The 23947-nt window shown below is 42.0% G+C and overlaps 1 protein-coding gene across 2 annotated transcripts in view; it reads right to left on the minus strand.

The window, feature by feature from the left end:
• Positions 1–4006: 4006 nt before the first annotated feature.
• UBE2V2 (ubiquitin conjugating enzyme E2 V2) overlaps positions 4007–23947 on the minus strand; it is a 32590-nt gene continuing 12649 nt past the window's right edge. The window contains exons 2-4 of one of the 2 annotated variants that reach the window (XM_070382417.1): positions 23081–23229; positions 18654–18779; positions 4007–17498 (exon numbers count right to left, since the gene is read on the minus strand). In XM_070382417.1, the coding sequence (XP_070238518.1) occupies positions 17352–17498; positions 18654–18779; positions 23081–23229 (422 nt within the window). In that variant the 3' untranslated portion in view covers positions 4007–17351. The remainder of the gene's footprint in view (positions 17499–18653; positions 18780–23080; positions 23230–23947) is intronic. The other variant, XM_005891983.3, reaches the window with a different exon arrangement.

The raw sequence follows: 23947 nt of genomic DNA on the forward strand, positions 1-23947 counted from the left end.
AACAGGGTGCCCCCTTACAGACTGACACAGAAAGTCGAATAAAACACATTAGGTTTTCAAATACACGTGTGGTGTTTAAAAGTAGGAAACATAGTAAGAAAGGATCTTCTCCAAGTCTCTAAGGAGCCTATGCTGCTTTCGTCTAAGTATAGAGAAACCATGTCCTAATATTTAATGGGGCTTCCCAGGTGGTTCAGTTGGTAAAGAACCCACCTGCTAATGCGGGACACTCAAGAGACGGGGGTTCAGTCCCTTGGTTGGGAAGACTCCTTGGAGGAAGAAATGGCAACCTGCTCCAGTGTCCTTGCCTGGAGAATCCCATGGACAGAGGAGCCTGGTGGGCTACAGTCCATGGGGTCGCAGAGTCGGACACAACTGAAAGAATAGAAGTGGATTTGTTAAAATGAGTCTGATTTTTGGGTTAAAATTAAGATTTCAGAATATGATTTAAATCACTACAAATTCTTTCCTTGGGAGAATACTTAAAAAAAAACTTATTTCTTGAGATCCCCTTAGGCCATGAAATTAATACATTCAACAATGCTTGTTCTGCATTTAATTATCCACATCCTCCTTATTCCCACACCCAGAAGTATTCTCTTCACTTCATCCCTATTGGGAAGAAACTTCTTGGCAGGCAACCTGAACGAATAGCATCTAGGGAAGCAGCTCAGACCCGTGGGTCACAGGAGCCTCAAGAACACCCTGCAGAGGCGGCGGCCTGAGTCATGACACGGCACTTCCTCTGGGTCCTGGGCTCAGCTGCTTGGGCTCAGTCAAACCTCCGGTCACGTACTAGGCAGGGGGCCACTGTCACCGCCGCTCTTCCGGAGCATCAGCTGGGCCTGGACCCAACTCAGGCCTCCCTCCCACCTGGGGCCGCACCGACGCACAACCCCCAAGCTGGAGACATGGCAGGAAATGCCCAGGGGCCTCGGCCCACCCCTCACTCAGGCGCCACAGCACCGTCTGCATACACAGCAGCCCCAGGAACACCTGTTGAATGCCTGTGCCTCAGGGGCTCGGCATGGTACTGGCGACTCCTCCGCCTCAGTCTCCCAAGCCCTGCAGTGACCGCTCAGGTGATTTTCAACAACAGGTAACACTAGTCTCATAGAATGAGTGCGAAGTGTTCTCTCCTCTTTTTTTGGAAGTGTGTCTGAATTCTCCTTAAATGTTGGGTGCAATCCATCAGTGAAACCTTCTGAGCCTGGGCTTTCCTTCATGGGAAGTTGTTTTTATTACTAATTCAGTCTCTCTCTTGTTCTAAGCCTGTTCAGACTTTCTCTTGGTCTGTAACTGATAGTTCACAGCTTTCTAGGAATTGGTCTCAGTTAGCTAATGCATCCCCTGGATCCCCTCTCAGCCCTTTTACTGGGGGCAGCGGGGGGTCTGAGAAGATTCCCCCAGGAGTATGGACACAGCGTCCCCATACAACATGGAGAAAGACCCCAGCCTGGAAAGGTTCTCTATGCAGCCGATCAGCTGCGGGAAACGGCCAGGCCTGCGGGATAGGCCCCGGAGGCCCGGACCAAGCTCTGAGCCCGGCTGGGCAGGCGCCCCTGGCTGAGGGGTGGGAGGAGCCAGGCGCAATCCCTCCATTCTGACCCTCTCAGTTGCAGGGCCCCCTCGCCCAGGCAGCTGCACCTGTTTGTTGCCCAGCTAGGTCCCACCCCTTACCTGGAGTTCTTCTTACCTGAGGGCCTGGGCTCTGGGGACACAGTGCGCCTCCATTGGCTCGGGCCGTTGGGAGTTCCCCTGGACATGCGCACACACACCTGTGCGCTCCATACGTCCCAGCACCCACGTCCAGGATGCTAAGGCCACGACGGGCACGGCAGGGACAGTCAGTGGCTCTGGGAACATTCAGCCTCCAGCTCTGCCACAAGGCTCAGACCCAGAGAAGCCCCCGGTGCACTGAAGGGCCAGAGGACAGAAGGAGCCAGGCACCCCACAACGAAGCCCCTCAGAACCAGGCCTGTCCTATTTGCAACTTATTCTTCACCCGTATTTCTCCTCCAGTAAATTTAGATTTCAAATTAGATTGTAAACATTTGGAGAGAAGCAGAGGCCACACTTCCACCCACACTGCAACTAGCAGACTGAAATACTCACCTGGTGGTGGGACTTAAGTAAATTCTTAATTGCGTGAAGTCGTTGGAGGCTTTCTCAAAAAGCCTTTTCTATTGCGAAACATCACAAACACAGCCAGCATCACAGCTGAGCGAATTATCCCCTCAGTTCTCAGGACCCTCTTGACAAAAAACAGGATCCATGCTCTAGTTTTACCACAAAAGTCTAAACAGTATAGCTCAGGTTCAGTTACACACACACACTTTCCCATTATAGGTTATTAAAAGATACTGAATAGTGGGGCTGAGTCCCTTAGCTGTTCACCTCCAACTACCACAACATTGTTAATTGGCTCTCCTCCAATACAAAATATAAAGTTTAACATTTGAAAGATAACTGAATATATTTCCCTGGGCTATACAGTAAATCCTTTTAATCTATTGTATATATTGTACTGTGTATGCATTAATCTCAAACTAATTTATCCCTCTCCCGCCTTCCCTTTTGGTAACCAATATGTTTTCTGCATGAGTCTGTTTGGTAAATAAATTCATTTGTATTTTTTTTTTTTAGATTCCACATAGAAGTGGTATCATGCCTTCTCTTATTGCACTTAGTACGATAATCTCTAGGTTCCTCCATGTTGCTGCAAATGGCAATAATTATTTTTTAAGACTCAGTTATATTCTATTTATATGGCACATCTTCTTCATCCATTCATCTGTCAACAGACACATTGCTTCCATGTCTTGGCTAAAGAGTGCTGCTATGAACATTGGCCATTTTTGTCTTTTCCAGAATGTATGCCCAGGAGTGAGACTGCTGGATCAGATGGTCATTCTATTTTTGGTTTAAGGAAACTTCATGAAGTTTTCCATAGTGGCTGTACAACTTACATTCCCACAAACAGTGCAGGAAGGTTCCCTTTTCTCCACATCCAGCCTTTATTATTTCTAGACTTTTTGATGGTGGCCAGTTTTTTCCTTTTCTTAATGGTATCTTGGTTCTATCATACATTTCTTATTTATTGATCTTTAGTATTATCTTTATTTCCTCCTACTTTCCTTAAGTTTAATTTTGCTTTCTCTGACCTCTTGAGAGGAATGTTTAGATAATCAACTTTTAGCCTTTCACAATTTTAAATATGTATGTTTTGTGTTTATACACTGTCTTCTACACAATATTTTTGCTTCACCTCACAGGTTTTAGCATGTAGATTTTTGTCATCACTCAATTTAAGACATTTCCAGTTTCCACTGTGACTTTTCCACTGACCCACTGGTTACCGACACAACAGAATCCCTAGTGTCTCATCTCATCACTTTCTGGTCTTCATTTTAATTTCCTCAATGCTCGGAGAGCACACTCAGTGGCAAAGATGTGCTTCCAAGGAGTGTTCACTCTGCAGTTGGCGGGTTTATTTTTCTACACTCGCCCTTTAGTTCAAGTCTGCTAATCACATTCAGGTCTTCCGTAAACTTAATGGTCTGTGCTGTATCTTACACAGAGAGACATATGTTAGTGTGCAAGTGTGGTTTTCTTAAAGATGTCTGATTTCCTATCAATTTTTCCCGTGCCTATTTCAAGACTATGTTTCGTGGGTATGAACATAGGATGCAGATGTTTCCTAGTGACCAGGCTGCTTTATCTTCAGCAAGTTGTCTTTGTCTAGTGTTTGTATTGTTACCTTCCTCCATCCTTTTATTTTCAATCTTTCTGTATCCTTATTTTTTAACAGCTTTGAGGTAGAATACAATTAAACAGCAAGTTTAAACTGCACAATTTGATAAATTTCATGTTTATGTAAATAAAACCACCCCCACAATCAAGACAATATTATCCATTATCCCCAAGTTCTTTCACACTCATTTATGACTTCTCCCCTCCCAACGTCCTGTTACGAGGCAACCATCAAGCTGTAGACGTGATGGATTAGTACATTTTCTAGAACCTCATAAAATAAAGTCACATAGTACGAACTCTTTGTCATCTTTCACTTAATTATTTTGAAATTTCATTTTATTGCTGAATAGCATTCCATTTATGGATATATCACACAGTTTATCCATTCACTTGATGATAGACATTTGATTATTACATGATAGGTTCTGACTACTGCAAATATTCTGAGTATTCATTTCTTTGCATGGACATATGCTTGTCACTGTCTTTTGAGGGCATACCTGGGGATGGAAATGCTATGTCAGATAGTAGATGTTACTTTCAGAAGTCATACCATTTTACAGACCCATCAGCAACATATGAGAACTCATTTACCTACACCTGCCCCAACATTTGGTATGGTCAAACCTTTTTAATTCAGACATTCATAGGTGTGTAATGTTATCTCATTATAGCTTCTATTTGCATTTCCCTAATGATGAATGATATTAACCATCTTCTTATGTGCTTGCCACCTGTATACTTTTGTTACTCAAGTGTCTGTTCAGTTTGTGCCCATTTTTTTATTGGGTTGTTTTCTATTGGGGAGTTTTGAGAGTTCTATATGTTTTCTTATACCAGTGTATCAGTTTTCAATTTGTCATCAAAACAACCAACCACAAACTTAAGTGCTTTAAACAAATGTATTACCTTTTAGTTCTGCAGGTTAGAAGGCTGAAATGTCTCACTGTTTGGCTAAGATGAAGTTGTGTTCCCTGCAGGCTTGAAGTGTGTGTCCTCTTCCTTTCTCCAACTTCTAGAGGCTGCTCGCCCTCCTTGCCTTGGGGCCCAGCTCCATACTCACAGCCAGCTTTGCCTGTCACACCACCCTGACCCTGACCCTCGTCCACAGTCAAATGTCCCTGTGATCACCCCGGACTCACATAGACAGCCTCTTCTCAAGGTCAGCTGATGAGCAACCTTGATCCTGTCTGCAACCTGACCCCCTTCTGCCTTGTGATGTAACATTTTCACAGATTTGCAGGATGGGGACATAGATGTCTTCGGGAGACAATTACATGTGTGAGTCACAATATTTTCTTCCAGTCATGGCTGGTAGTTTTCTTCTCTAACAGAGTCTTTCAAAGAACACAAGTTACTCATTTTAGTGAAGTTCAGGTTCTGAACTTTTGTTCTGCAAATCCTGCTTGCTGTGGTTTGTTATCTAAGAAATCTTTGCCGAGTTGCCCCCAAAGTTAACATTTTTCTATTTTTTTCCTCTAGAAGTTTGAGGAAAATGTAAACACTTTACATTTCTATGATCCATTCTGAATTAACTTTTTTATGTGGTGTGAGGTATGGCTTTAGTTTTGCATAGTGATCCCAATGGTTCCAGAATCATTTGTGGAAAAAGATTATGGGAAGTGACAAAGGGTTCCGCTGGTCAGCAATGAGCGTGGCAGGAGCGCAGCTGGGAGGTCACAGACACAGGGGTCGGAGAGGCAAGCAGATGGTCCTCTGGGAGTTGGCACATAGCATGAAGACCACTGATCACATGTCAATGCCCATTAAGAACATCACCTGAACATCCAAGCAGACAGAACAGTCAGCTGGCCTGCTATCACGACCTTGGTGTGGGCAATGGGTACGTGAAGAGAGTGTCCGTGGTGGTGGGTGGGGGCCACAGGTGGGCTTCTGCTCAGCAAGGCCTGTCTCCAGCTGCAACACCACCTAGATGGTCAGTCAGACACTTTGGGGCAAGGATGAGTCCACGGGACCTGGTCCACCTTGCGGAAGGTTGGCTTCCTCCTCCACGATCCCCATGCTCCCCTGCCAAAGCCACCTGAGATGTCCCACCAGCCAACTCAGAGCTGGAGGGGAGGGGAGCAGCTCCTGGTGCCCGACTAGTACTAGTGCTCCTTCAGACTCAAAACAGAAGCACACCTGAGCACTCTCAGGACCCGGAGCTGGCCTCTCACTAGTCTTTCAGGAGCAACCTGTTTCTCACACATACTCGCTTCACCCAGTTGGGCTCCCTTCACTGATTCCTACCACGCAACATGACAATCGCAGTTCAACGTGTCTGCACATTGTCACATCTGCCAAGTTCTCGATACCAAACAAGTCTGCTGCCTGCACATTTTCAGCATTTATTTAACTAAACCCACAGCATAACAAATAAACAAATGCCCTATTTCGCTGAGAAACCTGCCTCCTCTGGTCAAGTACACGAATTTTTGCTCCCAGACGGCCTAGATGGCCTCCATGCGTGTGAAGAGCAGAGCGGCATTCCTGAAAAGTGACGCATGAGGATGGGTTGTGTCAAGCTGCTTTCTCACTGCGGGCCTTGCATCTTCTCCAGTCAGCGTGGTCCTGCCAGCCACTGTAATCTCCACCAGGACAGAGGAAACAAGATTTCTGTAAGTAGTCCTTCATCCTGAGCGCTGCCAGTTCACACCACTGCCCACTGAGGTTATAGTTTTTCTGGAAACCATCCAGGCTGTCACCCAACGCAAAGGAATATAAAGCACTGTCTTCTTCAGGCTTTCTCGCTGTCTGGCCACTTCCAATGCCAGAACCCTATTAGCTCTGGTTTCAGTGACAACCTCACACAGTCCTCTGCATCCTGCTATCCAAGTGGCCGCCTCTTCTGGGCCTCCTGACTTGGGCACAAGGGGACACACAGATGGGGCTGTGGAGGACCGCTCACCAGTGCCTGGTTGCAGCCTCAGACTGTGCAAACCTGACTGCCTCCCTGCTGAGGAACTGCTGGGGTGGCCAAGGACGCAGATCCGCTCCTCTCTGTGATTTGGGAAAACCCACACCTTCACACAATACTAACAGACCCACAAAGAACATTTATCCCTACCACTGCTGATGTCACCTGCCAAGTTTCAGCCCTCCTGGACTTCAATCTCACTTGTACGACAAGGATCTCAAAAAAATTGCTTCCTTAAAGTTATTGCTTACTCTAATAAACTCTTTTTTTCCTCTCCTCTAATTTTAGGACATTTTTATGTACAGAGAATATCTGTGTACTCCCGCCCCCTGCTGCTTCTCCTATTACTAGCATCAAGCCTTAGTTACTGTGGTACCTTTGCCACAACTGACGAAACAACCCTAATTATTACTAACTCAAGTTCATAATTACTATGAGGGCTCACTCTCCATGCTGTACACTCTATGGGCTGGGACATGTCTCCACCATTACGAACAGTGTCACTGTCCTAAGATCTCCACCAGTCATCCCTCTTCCTCCCCATCCCTCCCCGAAACCTGGGCAACCACATTATCTTTTCATTGTTTGTCTTTACCAGAAAGTCACATAATTGGGATCATACAAAATACAGCCTTTTCAGATTGACTGGACTTCTAGAACAACTTGTTCTCCACAGTTTATTAGCTCCAAGTTCATGCAAAGTTAGCACACACTGCTCGGAGAAGGCAATGGCACCCCACTCCAGTACTCTTGCCTGGAAAATCCCATGGACAGAGGAGCCTGGTAGGCTGCAGTCCATAGGGTCGCTAGGAGTCGGGCACGACTGAGCGACTTCACTTTCACTTTTCACTTTCCTGCATTGGAGAAGGAAATGGCAACCCACTCCAGTGTTCTTGCCTGGAGAATCCCAGGGACAGGGGAGCCTAGTGGGCTGCCGTCTATGGGGTCGCACAGAGTCAGACACGACTGAAGCGACTTAGCAGCAGCAGCACACACTGCTGGAAAGCACAGTGACTGAAGAAACACAATCCCATGGACCAGTTGTACAACACAGAGCATTTCAAGACTATACTCCCTTGGATTAAAACATAAACACAAACTAAGCCTTTTATCCAATTCATAATGAATGTTACTGCTAGAAATATCTAGATCTCCAAAACAAAAAAAGTTCTTAATTAAGGAAAGGACGAAAAAATGAGCTAGGAAATGAATTAGAAATTATGACTGCAAAAGATAGCAGAAAAGCAATTAGGTTAAAAAAAAGAAGAAGAAACGAAAGACATTCAGAGTGGAAAATAAGGATGACTATCTTTATTTGCAGATGATACAAACCTACATACAGAAAACCATTAAAAATTTACACCAAAAGCCTACCCACACTAGTAAGTTCAGTAAGATGGCAAACACAGGACCCCAGGCAAAGTGGGTACAAAGAGGATATACCTCAGCTGGTGAAGGCCACAAAGTGCAAGCCCACAGCTAACACCTCACTCCGCGGTGAAAAGCTGAATCATCTCCTCCAGGACAGTAAGACAAGGCTGTCTACTTCTACCACTTTGATTCAACATAGCACTGACAGTTCTAGCCAAAACAATAAGGCAAGAAAAAGAAGGGGAAGGGATGCAAGTGAGAAAGGAGGACGCACAACCGTACCTGTGGACAACGTGCTATTACGCTCAGGAAACCTTAAAGATCCCACCAAAAACACGTGTGAACTCATCAACAAATTCAGTAAAGTTGCAGGATGCAAAATCAATATATAGAAATCAGCTTCATTTCTATACACAAATAATTAGCTCTCAAAAAAAAGAAATTAAGATAATTTTCATTGAAAATTACATCAAAAACTAAAATACCTAGGAATAAATTTAAACAACATGAAAGAATTGTACATTTGAAAATGTACAGGACCCAGAATAACCAAAACAATCTTGAAAAAGAACATAATTGGAGGACTCCTAGTTCTTGATCCCAAAACTAACTATAAAACTATACTAACTACCTGTGCTTCTGGCATTAAGGCTAGATACATAAATCAATGGAACAGAATTGAGAGTCCAAAAATAAACCCATACAGACATATGGTCAAATGATTTTCAACAAAGGTGAACCATTCAATAAATGGTGCTAAAAATGAATGGGTATGTACATGCAAAAGAATGAATTTAGACCCCTCTCTCACACCATATGCAAAAATTAACTCAAAACAGACCAAAAGCCTAAATGTAAAAGCTACAAGTATAAATTCTTAGAAAACATAGATGTAAATTTCTGTTACTGTATCGGTTAGAACACAACATTACAGATAAATGGTAGACAGGTAAAGAAGAGAGAGACAGACAGGCATAGAGATAGATTTATTTTAAGGAACTGGCCTAAGTGACTGTGGGGACAGGCTGGCAATTCAGGCAGCACTCGACACTACAATCCTGAAGCAGAACTTCTCCTGCAGGAAAACTGTTTTTGCTTGAGGCCTTCAGGAGACCAGAGGTGGGGTTCATCACGTTGTTAAGGACAACATGCTCTACAAAACATCTCCAAAGGACCCAGATTAGTGTTTGATTTAGTCACTGGTTACTACAACTTAGCAAAGTTGACACAAAACTAACCATCACAATGACTTTGGACTAGGCAATAATTTCTTAGACACAGTATTAAAATGACAAATGACCAAAGGAAAAATAGAAAAATTATACTGCATGAAAATTTCAGAATCTGCACATCAAAGAAATAGTATCAAAAACAGTGAAAAGATAGCCTAGAGAACAGGAAAAATATCTGCAAACCATGGATCTAATTAGCTCTAATATCCAGACTATCTAAGATATCCTGCGTGCATGCTAGTTTGCTTCAGTCGTGTCCAACTCTTTGTGACCCCATGGACTGTAGCCCACCAGGCTGCTCTTCCACAGGAGTCTCCAGGCAAGAATACTGGAGTGGGCTGCCATGTCCTCCTCCGGGGGATCTTCCTGACCCAGGGATCAAACCTGTGTCTGTCTTCCTGCATTGGCAGGTGGGTTCTTTACCACTAGCACCACCTGGGTATCCAGAATATCAAAGACCTCTTACAGTTCAACAATAAAATAACAAATAAGCCAGTTTTTCATATAGACAAAGGACATGAGTAGACATTCTCTAAGGAAAATATGCAAAAAAAAAAAAAAAAAAGAAAATATGCAAATAGCCAGTGATCTTGTACAAAGACATTCAGCATCATTAGTGACTAGGAAAACCTGCAACGAAAACTACTTTACACCTACTAGGATGGTGAGAATCAAAGACAGTAACAGTGTCGGTGCGGAAGTGGAGATGTATGGCTTAGCCGCTTTAGAAGACAGCCAAGCAGTTCCCCAAATGCCTGAACATGGGGTTACCTTATGACTCAGCAATTCCACCTCTAGGTATCCACCCAAGAGAAATGAAAACAGGTCCTCACAAACATTTGTACACACGTCTGTAACAGCGTAACTTATCACAGCCAAAATACATAAATAGCCCAATATCCATCATTTTGGAGTGTTCTACAATTAGACAGTGGTGATGTTTGCAGTCTTGTGGATATGGTAAGTCACTGAGCTGAACAGTTTAAAAAGTGAATTTTATGATATGTAATTTACATCTCGACTTTGCAAGAAACAGGAATAATAAATATGACCCAACCTCCTCTCCCGGCTCTCCTGGCCTTGGGCCTGCACTTCCAGGTGGGGTGGAGCCCCGTGCAGTGGGGCTTCAGCTCCAGGGAGCCCCCTCCCCAGATGGGGGATCCTGGATCCCCCTGAGGATCCGACTGAGATGTCGGTCACTAACCCTCCAGTAAGGAGCCTACTAGGCAGCATTTTACACCAAGTTAGCTCAAATGGCTTAGTCCCTTTTGTCCAGGGCTTCCTCTATACGCCCTGAGCAAAAAGGATGGTCCAGCCTCTGCAGGCCTGCTCTAAGTTCCAGGTCAGGGTCTGTGCTTCTGGTGGGCCAGAGAGGTGTGTGTCCCCACGGCGTGAGATGAATGCATGGATGAACCACACCAACTCCCCTCCAGGTCCACTTGTAACTTGTATTGGTCAGAACAATAATGACAACAATCATAAATGCACTAATAATGGACATGACATGGGAGGGCAGGAGTGGTGTGCCCCCAGGGGTGGACCCACCAGGGTGACTATACCCAGGGGGTTGAGGGAGGGGTGCCAGGCATGCCAGGTCTCCCTGGCACCCAGAACACCATCTGTCAGTCTTCAACCATGAGCAGAAATTAACTTCAGAAAGCATGAGTGGTTTAATGAAGCCTATAGAACCTCATATAACCTCTTGGAAAGTCAGCCTACCCCTTACACACGAGGACAGACCTGATGTAAATGCATATCTTAACATGATTTAAGTGAACGTTCTTAGATTAAGTAACATTTTTTAATACTACCATTTATTGATAAATCATTCTGCATCTGATTGTGATTAAGAGCATTTCTACTATTTCATGAAACCATAACTCTACAGGGTAAGCATAACCTCCTCTCAGGAGAAACTGAAGGACACAGGGCTAACTGGCCCAAAGCCATGGGGAAAACTGCCCTAGGACTTGCACCAGCTCAGCTTAGAACCTCATGGTTGACAGCGCTAGGGCTAGGGTTAGGGCTAGGGCTAGCCTAGGGCTGTCAGTGAGGAGCTCCAGGGGAGGCCCACAGGCCTCATCACTCACTCCATCACCAGGGCTGACTATAACTGGCAGAGGCCTGTAACATCCATAGCACCGTCTACCTTTATGTCTTCACCAGGACTCAACACAGGGAGGGCTGGAAAACACACCCCAGCCTGTCTGCTGAACAAAACTCAGTAAAATCTGCATCACATAAAAAGTAACCTAGTTTCTGGCAGATATGTCAATAATTTTTAATCTAAATAAATAATTCCAACATTTCTTTGTAGCCAAGTACATTGGTTTCAAAAATGTATTTCTAATAATCTTAAATATCTCAAATAAGAAAACACATTTTGATTTATAGTTTCAAAAAATATACGTTGGAGATTTTTTAATTCAAATAATATTAAATTATTGGAATACATTTATAAATATTATTAAAATCTTATTACTATGATGGGCGACTTAGAACTCTCAGAAGCAAATAAAGCAAAAACATCACACACAAGGATTCAGCTCAGGGGAGGGCCTGTGCTTCTGGTGGGCCAGTGAGGTGTGTGCCCCCACGTAAGAGACGAATACATGCCCTCCCATGTTGTGTGTCAAACAGGACAAGAGTGACAGGGAGAAGACCTGCAGACCAAGGTGGCAGCGAAGGTGCGAGAGGACCCAGGTAATGAGGGGAAGGGGTAAACAAAGGGCACAGGCAAGAAGGAGCCACGCACAGCAGATGGTGTGAGCTGCCGCTCACAGTGTTAGTCGCTCAGTCGTGTCTGACTCTTTGGGACCCCATGGACAGCCTGCCAGGCTCCTCCGTCCATGGGATCTCCCAGGCAAAAATACTGGAGTGGGTTGCCATTTCCTTCTCCAGGGATCAAACCCCGGTCTCCTGCATTGCAGGTGGATTCTTTACCATCGGAGCCACCAAGGAAGCCCCATCACGAGTCTTCTTTAAGTCTGTGCTGAGAGATGACGTGCAGAGAGCACATCCAGGATGATCCGAGGAGCAGCTGAGAGAACGGATCCACCTTACATGACGGAGCACAGGAACGGGCTGACGAGAGGGAGACACAGAGACCACAGGTGAGGGGGACTACCAGAGAGCCACTGATGACAGACTCACAGAGGGAGGGGCCATGTTCACCTGCAGTTTGCTTTCTAAACCAATAAACGCATTCAGCACCTCGCAGCACTAAGCATGGGGAATCGCAGCACTTAGCTCTAACATACAAGGGATTAAACCGTTATCACCCAGATTTAAAACAATGTTACTAATAGATCAACTTATCGACCATCACCAATCACAGATTATGTTTATGTCTACAGAGGGCCATGAACACAGCAGAGTGAGTGTCACGGTCATTCTTGAGAACCAGGGTTTAAAACAACTATGGTCTCAAAGTGGAAGCCAAAAAGTCAGGAGTTCTAGTTCTCTGGTAAAGAACAGCACAGAGGGGGACTTAATGCAGAAGTGTGTGTGTATCAAATGAAGGTCAGACAACAGAAAAAAGGTTTTTTTGTACCAGTATGGCAAGAGAAAAAAAGATAAAGAGAAACAAAAAAAAACTAAGGTCCAGCAGCACATAGTATAGACATGACAACAACAGAAAGCCAAGGAGAGACAACAATATTTACATTTCAAGTAGAGATTAATTCAATAAAACATTTTCAGTATTAAAGTCTTTTACATTTTAATTACTCTGTAACTTTTATCATTTTATTGGGCTTTATAATTTTATAGGACTAAGAAGTATATACATTTGCATTAACACAGTTTTATGCATTAAACAATATTTTAACAAAAATAATTCAAGACAATATTGAGTCCAAAAGAATTATTTTTTTCCTTAAGGAAGTCCACACGTTACTCAAGGTAAAGAAACCCAGGCAATTAGATACTGCACTTTTCTTGTGAACTCAATTTTTTCACTTGGGTATTCAGATGATTTTTTCAATTATAGCAGTAAAAAGATAATCTATGTTAGTGGATATAATCTGAACGTCTGTCAATCACTACTTATCTGGGCAACCTGGCTTAAGAAGCAGTCAGACATTTCTCTTTATCAATTATCAACTGTGGAGAGAATCTACTCTTCTCTCATGTTAAGGACAAACTACACAGGCCATAAGACTCCGCCCTGTGTAATACAGCGTTCACAATGACCAGGTTTGTTGACTGAAAGACAGTGAGTCTTCAGACCCAAAAACATGACCGTAAGTACTGTACCAACTTTACATTCTAATGCAGGTGTCATGTCAAAACCTCACTTTACGTTAGATGGTTAATCTTCAGATTACTTGGTAAAGTTATCTACTGTTAAGTGCCTGTTAAAAAAAAAAAAACTATTAGATACAGGAAAACTATCCACTTAGTAGTTAGCAGTGTTTCCCCATAACTTCTGAACAATATTTAATTACTCAAGTGCAGTGAACAAACAACGCAAAGTTTCACTCTCAACGTATCCAACAGTCAGCTTCTTTACTGCCCACAGGTTTCTGACTTCAGCTGGCTCCTCAGTGTCAATAATTAGCCCTCCTTTGAAGGTGGAATATTAACTTCACTTTATAATGTTTTGGCTGCCAAAATCTCAGACGTCAGCAGCTGTTCTTATGGAACAAAGACAAGATGAAGGGATTCACAGGAAGTCTACATCTGGAGCAGAGGGGTCAGTGCCCAGTCCTGACACACTACCTGGTCAGTCACCACTGGAGGGAGGACAATTCCTGGACTCTAAGAAGTGAAATCCATCTGGCTTTAATCACCGACTTCACAAATGAACTTGAAGATAAAATCTTGTACAGATCTTCAGACTGCATGTGAAAATGAGATGGAGCAGATCTTTAGGGAATCTTTAGTGAGACTGTCCTATTAAAGATGTAAACTCAAAAAAAAAAAAAAAAGATGTAAACTCCATGGGCAATCTCTTCAGATCCAGTGATTTTTTTTTTTTTAATGACATACTCACTCCATGAGTTCCTCAAACTCCCTTACTTCACAGGATGATGATTTTGACTTGTCATTTATTTTCTGTCATCAAATACCTTCAATACTTTTGTCTTCAGAAAATACTTGTAGTGTACCTTTTCTTTTCTGTTCTCTTACTATACTTATAAAATAACCAACATTTTCAGTATGACCCATAACAACATTTCCATCTATAGTTTAATAACCTCAGAGGCATATTAATTTAGCATAAAAGACATTCTATTTCCATATACTTCCTGCTTTTCAATAAAAACAGTACTGGAAAGGAATTAACTGCTAATGCTACCAATCCTGTAACATACTGTATCCACTGCTTTTCATGTTTCTATTTTTATATACAAAATATATACACTTCCCAAAATCTCAGGAGCTGGACTCTTTTTGTGACTATAACCAAAAGCCAACCAAGTTGTTACTGGAAAATCATACTGGTACTTCATAGTTTTCTGGTAGAAAAGTGAAATCAGTACCTTTTAGATCCTTCCCAGCAATTAATTATACTATAATGCTACACATATGCATCTAAAAAATATAAAAGGAAATCTGGGGGGAAAAAACCTGTTAAGTAACTCGCCAATCCTGTAACTCATGACACCAGACTGTAGCACACATACTTCTGATATGAGAGCATGGCCGTGTGCCCATCAGAAAGAACACAACTTTGACCAAAGCCAACAATTCACAAGGCTCCTTCCAGAGCCGCCCGCTCCACCACGCCCACGTCACCACACACCACATCTAGAATGGAAAACACATTGATATTTTCCAACTGTGTCCTCTAAAATTTCAAAACAACTGAATTTCATGTGTATTTATCAATAACAATATATACTTAGTGGAAACTATTTAAGTCAATGAATCAGTATTAAGTAATCCAGACTATAAACTATATGCAAGTCAAACCAATTCTCCACACACTTACTCAAATTTGAAGTGTAAATTCCTTTAAAGAGATTTAAAATAATTTTTTTCTATTTTATACTCAAAAGATCAAACACCACTGACTACCTGTAACAAAAGTTTATGTTCCAAAATCCTGAAAAGTCACACATAAACCTGCAACAACAAATGCCTTTAAAGTACTAGAAAAAATATTTTTTAAATAAGGGATTCTGAAAATTAGTAATTAAAACCATTCAAGAATAACACTGACCTAACAGGACAAACACTTTACTTTTGCAATTTTTATTAATATATGATCATCCCCGAGGGTCTTACCTGCTAGCCTTTCAAAGGCAATGCACACCTTGGGGGGGAAGAGGAGGGGAGGCCTTCACAACACTGGATGTGGGGAAATGAGAGAAGACAAGAGGTCAAGGTGCCCAGGTGATCAGCCCACTTATGTGGAAACAACAAACAGCATTCAGGTGGTTATTGGCGACCACGTGGGATAGGACACACTCTCCCTATGAAAGGGGCCACTACACACCAATCCAGACCATCAGGAACCACCACTCTCACACAGGATGTCAGTGGGATTCCACTTAATCTCAACCAGTTAAAATTTTTAAAGAATGTATGCCAAGGTAACAGTCCATTTCAAACCCATTTTAACAAAGTACACACGCACTAGTACGTATGTATACATTCTCTACGTGTCACTTTAAACATCTTTGCTATTTCAAGTCATACTGAGATTAGTAAATTTAGATACAGTGCTGCTAACTTTAATGTATTCTGGCCAAGAAAAGGTAGCTCAGAGTTTTAACTCTGAATGCACTTGATAAAAACACGCCAGTGGTTGTTTGAGAAATAAGTTCTTATTACACGACCACCTGTCTATTTTCTTCAGAAAACACAACTCTTAAGAAGGAAGGATTTTCAACAAAGTAGTACACCCAAGTGCTAGGAGATGAAAAACAGCGACCCAAAGCCTCAAGTCACTGTGGTCAAAGCAGAGCAAAAGCGAACTTTCAATTCAGAATTACACAGCTGCCAGAGTTAAGGGTAAGTGGACAAAATTAATCCCAGTCAGTACTAAGAGCACTGGGAGCAGATACTATGAAGAAAACGAGAATGTATATTTGGATAATCTGTAATCTAAATTTTATAAAAACTGCTAGAACTCAGACATCTCTTTTAATAATATTTCTAGTGAAATCAAGTTGAAAACATAATACCTGGGATTATTCTTCCTAACAAGAAATTAAAGCCTAATAGGAAATCTGTACTCTGAAATACTCTGCAAATTCCAATTTGCAAGAAGTATACCATACGGGATAAATAATGAGAGATGTGTATAGATGAACAGCTACAAGAATTCCAATTTTTGCAATCTCAGCAAGTTACTGTACACACACATCAATATAACAGAAATGGCACCGTTTCTGAAGACACATTCCACATTTTATTTACAATTTAAGACTAACTTTAATCTCCAAATCACATATCCATACACCTAATTCCTTTTTGATTTCATTTAAACGTAAATGCATGGTCTGTCCAACAAAGACTGTAAACAAATATTTACCACATCTGTTACATGGAACACACAGGAACAGCTTGTAACAGAAATTCATCCACCTCCCCCACAACATTTTTTATTATAAATACAGGTATCAAAACAATCCTGAACATATTTTTGATACTACTAGTAGTCAGCACCCATACCGCTTCAAAAATGAACACACTTTGTGACAATATTCATTGTACCTGCTACTTTAGACAATTTCAACTGAAGCTCTTTCTCTAAGCAAGATGATGGAGCACACCACTCGAGTTTCCTTCTCGGCTTTCTCGTCAGAAACACACCTGCCTGCACAGCCAGCCGACACTTCTTGCTGTGCTCTCACCTGCAAACCTGAGCTCCAGTGAGGACTCCAGGTGCGTGCTTAAGTGGTGGTGCCTTAACAAGAAAAGACTGCTGAATTTTCTTCCTGTTACCTGAAAACATAATGGGTGTACATATATTAAATATATTCTTACAAACGTCCAGGTCATGTTTACCAGCTGGAATTATCTTACTTTAATGTGTGGGTATTTTGCATTGTGATATTTAATCAAGACATTAACATGAGTAGAAGGTTGCTGATTTAAGACAAGTTTGAGATCCACTAAAATTAATTGTTGTATGTTTGTCCTTCTGGTGGCTGTGGAAGCTTCATATTTTCTTTGGACATCATTAGACGTCTTAGCTCTTGAAGTACAACTTTAATGCTATATGAATTTTGCCATTTTGCTAACACTGGTATGCTTCGTGCATCCACCTGAAAGGAGGGGAAAAAGTACAATTAACTGCGAAGTTTAAAGTACTTGGGCACCAATTTACTAGATGTAGTTTAATAAGAAGGGCTTTCAAAATCCAGTCGGCACTATTTTCACAAAAGCAAACATTATAAAACCACAGGTCCACACAATACTTAGGGCCACAATCCAAGGCCTGAGCAGTTACTCACACCAGGGATCAGCAGACAGCGGTAACCCTGACTTCTGCTTTCAGATCCCACTCCAGCGTGCTCTTTGCACTGTGCTGAACTCATCTTCCACTGGGGGAGATGGACAGGCTGGGGCTACAGCCCCTTCGAAGCCTCAGCCACAGGTACCTGCCGTCGCCTGGCCTATCTGGCAGCTCCCTGGAAACTTGCCCACTGAGGACCACCTATTCCCTGACCACCTCCTCTCCACCCTGGTACCTGTCAAAAATAACCAGTGTCCAATGTGTAACACCAGAGACACAGACTACTATGTAGGAAATAGAGGCACCACGGATGTGTGGTACAGCACAGGGAAAGATAATCATGATTTTGCAATAACTTTAAATGGAGTATAACTTATAAAACTACTGAATCACTATATTGTACATATGAAATAAATATAATATTGTAAATCAACTATACTTCAATAAAAAATACAATTTTTTAAAAATTAAAGAAAAAACTGTTTTAATAGTTCTACTGCCTGAAGCGGCAAGAGGGCAAGCAGGAAGGGGACCAAAGATGCCACAGGAAATGCTGGGAAAGGAGATGTCCAGTGAGGCTACAAAGTCCCATACACACCCGAGGGTCCAGGAGACACACACGTGTGCAAGGCTGCACACAGGCTTCAAAGCCTGAGAAAGCAATAAACTCTCACCTATGGCTGACCCTGATCAACATACAGACATTTTGATTATGCACCATAACCAAGCAGAATTTATCCAGGAAGTGCAAGGTTGGCTCAACATACAAAAATCAATGTAACACCCCATATTAACAGACACAAAACAGCTTCTGACAAAATCCAACACCTTTCATAATAAAAATACTCAACTAATTAGGATTATCAACCCAATAAACAGCTTCCACTTGCTTCTCTGTTTTTTAATGTTCTCCTGACTATAAACTTATAAGTTGTGTAAAAATAAAATAACTACTTTAACTTACCATTCCACTGGAATTATTTATTCCATTCATATTAATTTTGGTTACAAATCTAACTGATGGAGGAGCTTCTGGGTATTTAGGTCCACATTCTACTTTCAGGCTATATATTCTGTTTTCATAATTTGTCTGGAAGGCAGAAATAATAACAACAATTTTCAAGTGCTAATAAATCGGAAAAGCACAAGATAAATGTACTTAATATTGCCACGTGTGTGACTAAGAATTTACTTTTCAACAAATTTATTTGATCTATATGCTTAGCAAAAATACAGTTAGTATGCAATTAAAACAAGAAAATAAAACAAATGAAAGTGACAAATTTAATACCTGTTGATTCTTGTATAAATCTGTAAAAAAAGAAGCTGACCATCTATGGATCTCAGTCACCCCAACGGATCCACCGCTTTCTCTCTCATAGTAAGAGATCTCCCAGTGGAGGTGGATCTCGGGTGTTAATAACCATGGTTTAAAAGGTATACAACAATCTTGTACATATATTAATAAATGTTTCATTATTTTTAAAAAGTAAACAGCTATATAAAACTCATCTAAGTTTAACAGCAAGCATATATTAACAGTATGCCCAGGACCCAGAAAGGCTTAAAAAGAACTAAAAAGGTCAAGGAGACACCTGTCTGTTGCTCTCCACTCACACGCATACCAGCCTCTCTAGAACTTGCAGTAAAAGTATAATAATTAGATAACCAACAAGGACCCCACTGTACAGCACAGCGAACTATACTCAGTATTTTGTGATAATCTTTAAGGGAAAATAATCTGAAATAAAAATAGACACATATGTAGATAAAACTGAATCACTCTGCTGTACACCTGAAACTAAGACAACACTGTAAATCAACTACAAGAAAAAGAAAACAAAAAAAGGCCCTGAAAAATCTCATACTCTTAAAAATACTCAAAGTACATGGAAACAATCAGAATTCTCATACTTTGCTAGGAATAGGGAATGGTATAACTACTGTGGAAAAAATACGGCATTTTTTCCTATGCATTTCACTAGACACATTCAACTCTCCTTCCCTAACTCCCCTGCTGCTGCTGCTGCTAAGTCGCTTCAGTCGTGTCCGACTCTGTGCAACCCCACAGACAGCAGCCCACCAGGCTCCCCCGTCCCTGGGATTCTCCAGGCAAGAACACTGGAGTGGGTTGCCATTTCCTTCTCTGATGCATCAAAGTAAAAAGTGAAAGTGAAGCTCAGTCGTGTCCAACTCTTAGCGACCCCACGAACTGCAGCCTACCAGGCTCCTCTGTCCATGGGATTTTCCAGGCAAGAGTACTGGAGTGGGGTACCATTGCCTTCTCCTCCTAACTCCCCTACTACGCAGCAATTCCAACCCTAGGCATTTTTGATCCAAGAGAAATGGAAACAAACCTATGTTCACAAGATGACGTATAATCACAGCAGCTTTATTTGCAATAACCAGAGAGAACCATGATCAGGGGAAGTGACAAGCACACTGTGGCATATCCCCACCATAATAAAAAGAAACAAACCACTACGCAGCGCACGGATGAAACAACGTAGGTGAACCTGAGGCGCACCCAGTCAAAAGGAGCAGGCCTCTCGGTACATACGCTACACGATTCCACTTACACCAAGTTCTCTGACGGGCAAAATACTCTAGGGCGTCAGAAGTAGTGACCGGGTCAGCTCTGGGGTGGAGGAGGGGCAAGGGACTCTCTAGGGTGATAGAAACAGTCTGTATCTCGACACAGGTGCAGGTAACAAGATACACCTTTTGAAAGTCATGGTAAGACCTATGCAAATTATAAAAGTTTTTCAGTTAAAAACAAACAAACAAACTCTAAACTAGCCTACAATGCTTAAAATTAAATATCCTAACTTTTGATACCCTGGATTAATTTCATCATCACTGGATTTTAAATTAAGAGCCAAGCCTTTCTGTTACCTAACAAAAGAGTAAAGAAGAGAATAGTAAGTAAAAGGAACTACTATTCAAGAACTATATACTAGAGTCAGATACTCTCCTATTGCCTAATTATTAATTCATTTAATTCTCAAAACTTCTAAAGTGATATGGTACTTCACTTACATAAAAGTAAACTTTGAAAAATTACTAAATCTCTAATGCTAAAAATTTAACAAACATGGAAAAACAAAACTGCTAATTATATAAATCCAAATAAATACTGGAATAATATAAAGCAACCAGGGATCTTAATAACACAAAAAAACAAGCAACAACTAACCAAGTAATAGAATGTTAAGGTAGCAATTTTCACATTACCCTAAAGCTGGGACAAAACTGTTCTAAATCTGGTACCCTACAAAGAAAAAACAACCAAGATGAGATGCCAACTCCTGCAAATTTAATTAAAAGGCAGCTGAACGAATGCTGGAACCACAAGCCCTCATCCAGCCCCCCAGCTCAGCAAGGGGGCTGAAGCCTGGCTGGAGGACAGGGTCCACTCAGGCTGCGCCCTCCTGCACCACAAGAGGGGGAGGAGCTCCAAGTCGACCACCACAGAAAGCGGCAGGAGGCACACCTGTCTCTGAAACCCTGCCAGCTGGCCCACCCCCATGTTACCCTACAACAGCCAGGCCCCCAGTGGGCACAGCCGGACACAGGGGCTTCCTGTGGCTCAATGACACCAGGGAACAGCCAGTGTGGGGGTCCTGTGGATGACCGGAACTGGGAGAGAGATATCTGCAAACTAGGTTATGGGGCTGAGGGTCTTACTTTACATAAACTCCAACACTCTTCAAGTTCCCTCAGAGGAACAAATGGGATAAAACTCAAATCTAAGTAATTTCAGGACTTCCTGGTGGCTCAGTGGTAAAGAATCTGCCTGCCAATGCAGAAGACGTGGGTTTGAGCCCTGATACGGGAAGATCCCACATGCCGCGGAGCAATTAAGTTCGCGTGCCGCAACTATTGAGCCTACGCGCTGCAACCACTGAGTCCTAGAGCTGTGCTCCACAAGAGAAGCCACTGCAATGGGAAGCCCGAGCACCAGAGCTAGAAAGTAGCCACCACTCACCACAACCAGAAAAGCCGATGCAGCTGTGAAGATGCAACACAGCCAAAAATAAATAATTAAAAAAGAAAAAATCTAAGTAATTCTGAAAGCATACTCCACTCAGTTCAGACTGTCCAATCTTCAAGTCATTCATTAAGTAAGAATGCTCAAAAGTTATAAGCACTTACTTTTACCAAACAGACCATGGTGATACTGTTCACAGGTAGTGAAAAAATCAAGGTTTTCATTACAAAAACTGAGTTACAAAACGACAAGAATTTTAACCATCAGCATTTTATTTCCTTCCTTACATGTCTAATGGAAAAATCAGAGCAGTGGAGGAAGAGAGAACTTGTTAGTTTAGGAGAGTGCATGAATTCTACAAAGGAATACTAGAAAACAGTAAACAAACATTTGTCTGAAGTTATCAACGCTAATTACCTGACCATTTTTCTTTTATAAAAATAAAAAAATCTAAATTCTACCCAACAGCAAAATAGTTGAAATAGTCCCATTACAGGTAGCAAACAGTACACAAAACCAAAGACTAAAAAGAAACTTAAAATTTGTGTTCTTTCTAACAAAGTCAAAGGTCATACAAAACCTATTTAAAAGACTTGCTGCAGGGGCATGCAGCAAATGCGGCCTTTGAGTGAGGAATGCAAGGTACAAAAAAATTTCCCAATCTAAAATAGATTTTGAGTAAAAATAAAAAGTCACGAACTTGAGAAAGACCTAAAATTAAAACAATAGGTCTGTGGCCAACACTAGGAAACATGCAAGAATCAGCCTTTCTGACATACTTTATAGGTGAAGACATTGAAGCCAGAACATTTCCAAGGCCAATCAACCGTCACTGGCCAACAGCAATGTGCAGTCAACACAAACCAGTTTGGGAACCCTGTTGATACACACTGGCGGTTAGCAGCATGTTACCTCACGGCACGCTGTTCGCTCTTCCCAAATACCCCTCCGCTCCACGCCTCACCTTTTCCACTCTCTACCTGGAATGCTGTCCATCCCCATCTCACCTTCTGAAATCCTACCAGCCAGTCCTTTAGGCACTCCAAAGGCAACTTCCTCCACTGTCCAGCCTTCCTCAATTATTCCAGCTAGAAGAGACATATTCCACAGTCCCACAGTGGGCTCGCTCTGCCACATTCAGTCTGTCGTCTGCATTCATGCCTTCTCCTCTACTGAATCGCAAACACTTTGACAGCAATGATCACACCAGTCTTCCCGCCCTCCAACTCCTCCAGAAAATCCAGCATCAACAAATGTACAAAAAATAAGTAAAAAGTCACGAACTGTTTCACTTAAAGTTATCTTAACTATTTACTTTAATATTAATAACATAAAATAAAATGCATACTTGAAAGTTACAGTAAATATTCATAGGAAATAAATGTAATGTATGCACTGACCCGTGGTGGCCCAATGATCATGCCTGTCCACCTTGTGAGTGTCATGTCTTCATCATCTTCCAGGCCCCAGCTGACCGTACCGTCGCCCACTCCTTTCTGTCCTTCTTCAAGTTCTTCCAACAAACGAAAATTACGAGGAACTTTAACACCTATACAAAAGGAAGCCAATGTAAGTAGCTCATAATTATAAGGGCTACACACAATCAAATTCAGCTTTTCCCAAATTAACCGTTAAAAATTATTTACCAAAAAGACAAAATTCTCTAAAAAGTCTTCTGCCCCAGGAAATGCTCAATCTAATAATAATAACTCTTCAAAATGAAAAAGCTACAGACAGCATTGTTCCAAACATAACAGCAGCACAGAACATGTATAACAACACCTAACCAGTTTTACAGTGATGTACATCAATCATAGGGGAATCATTACAAGTGATTATTTTCCCATAATTGAGATTTCTGCCAAGAACAATGTATCAGGTAAACAGGCATGACCAGAAAGTCCATAAAAGTGTCACTGCATTAGCACATATTCTCCAGTGATCTGTAAAAAAGAGAACTACGTTCCATTTGTAAAAATGCACTAAAAGGCACTACTTTCTAGAATGCTGACCCCACCCTTGGTCCTCAACCAGTCTGCTGGCTGCCTAATAACCACAGCATCCTGCCTCCACTGTGAGCAGGTCCGCTGCTGGAGAGCCAGTCTCCTGGTGGGTAATTCCCTATGACATATCCGTCCCACCCTGGCCCAACCCAGCAACACTTTCATAGCCCTTCTCACACGTCCACTTCTGAACCCTTTAGACCTCATCACTCTATTTCTCAAATCTTAATAAAAAATCTTCCCCTCTGCCCAGAACCCCAGCCT

This window comes from Bos mutus, chromosome 14 (assembly GCF_027580195.1).
Source record: "Bos mutus isolate GX-2022 chromosome 14, NWIPB_WYAK_1.1, whole genome shotgun sequence".
Lineage (NCBI taxonomy): Eukaryota > Metazoa > Chordata > Mammalia > Artiodactyla > Bovidae > Bos > Bos mutus.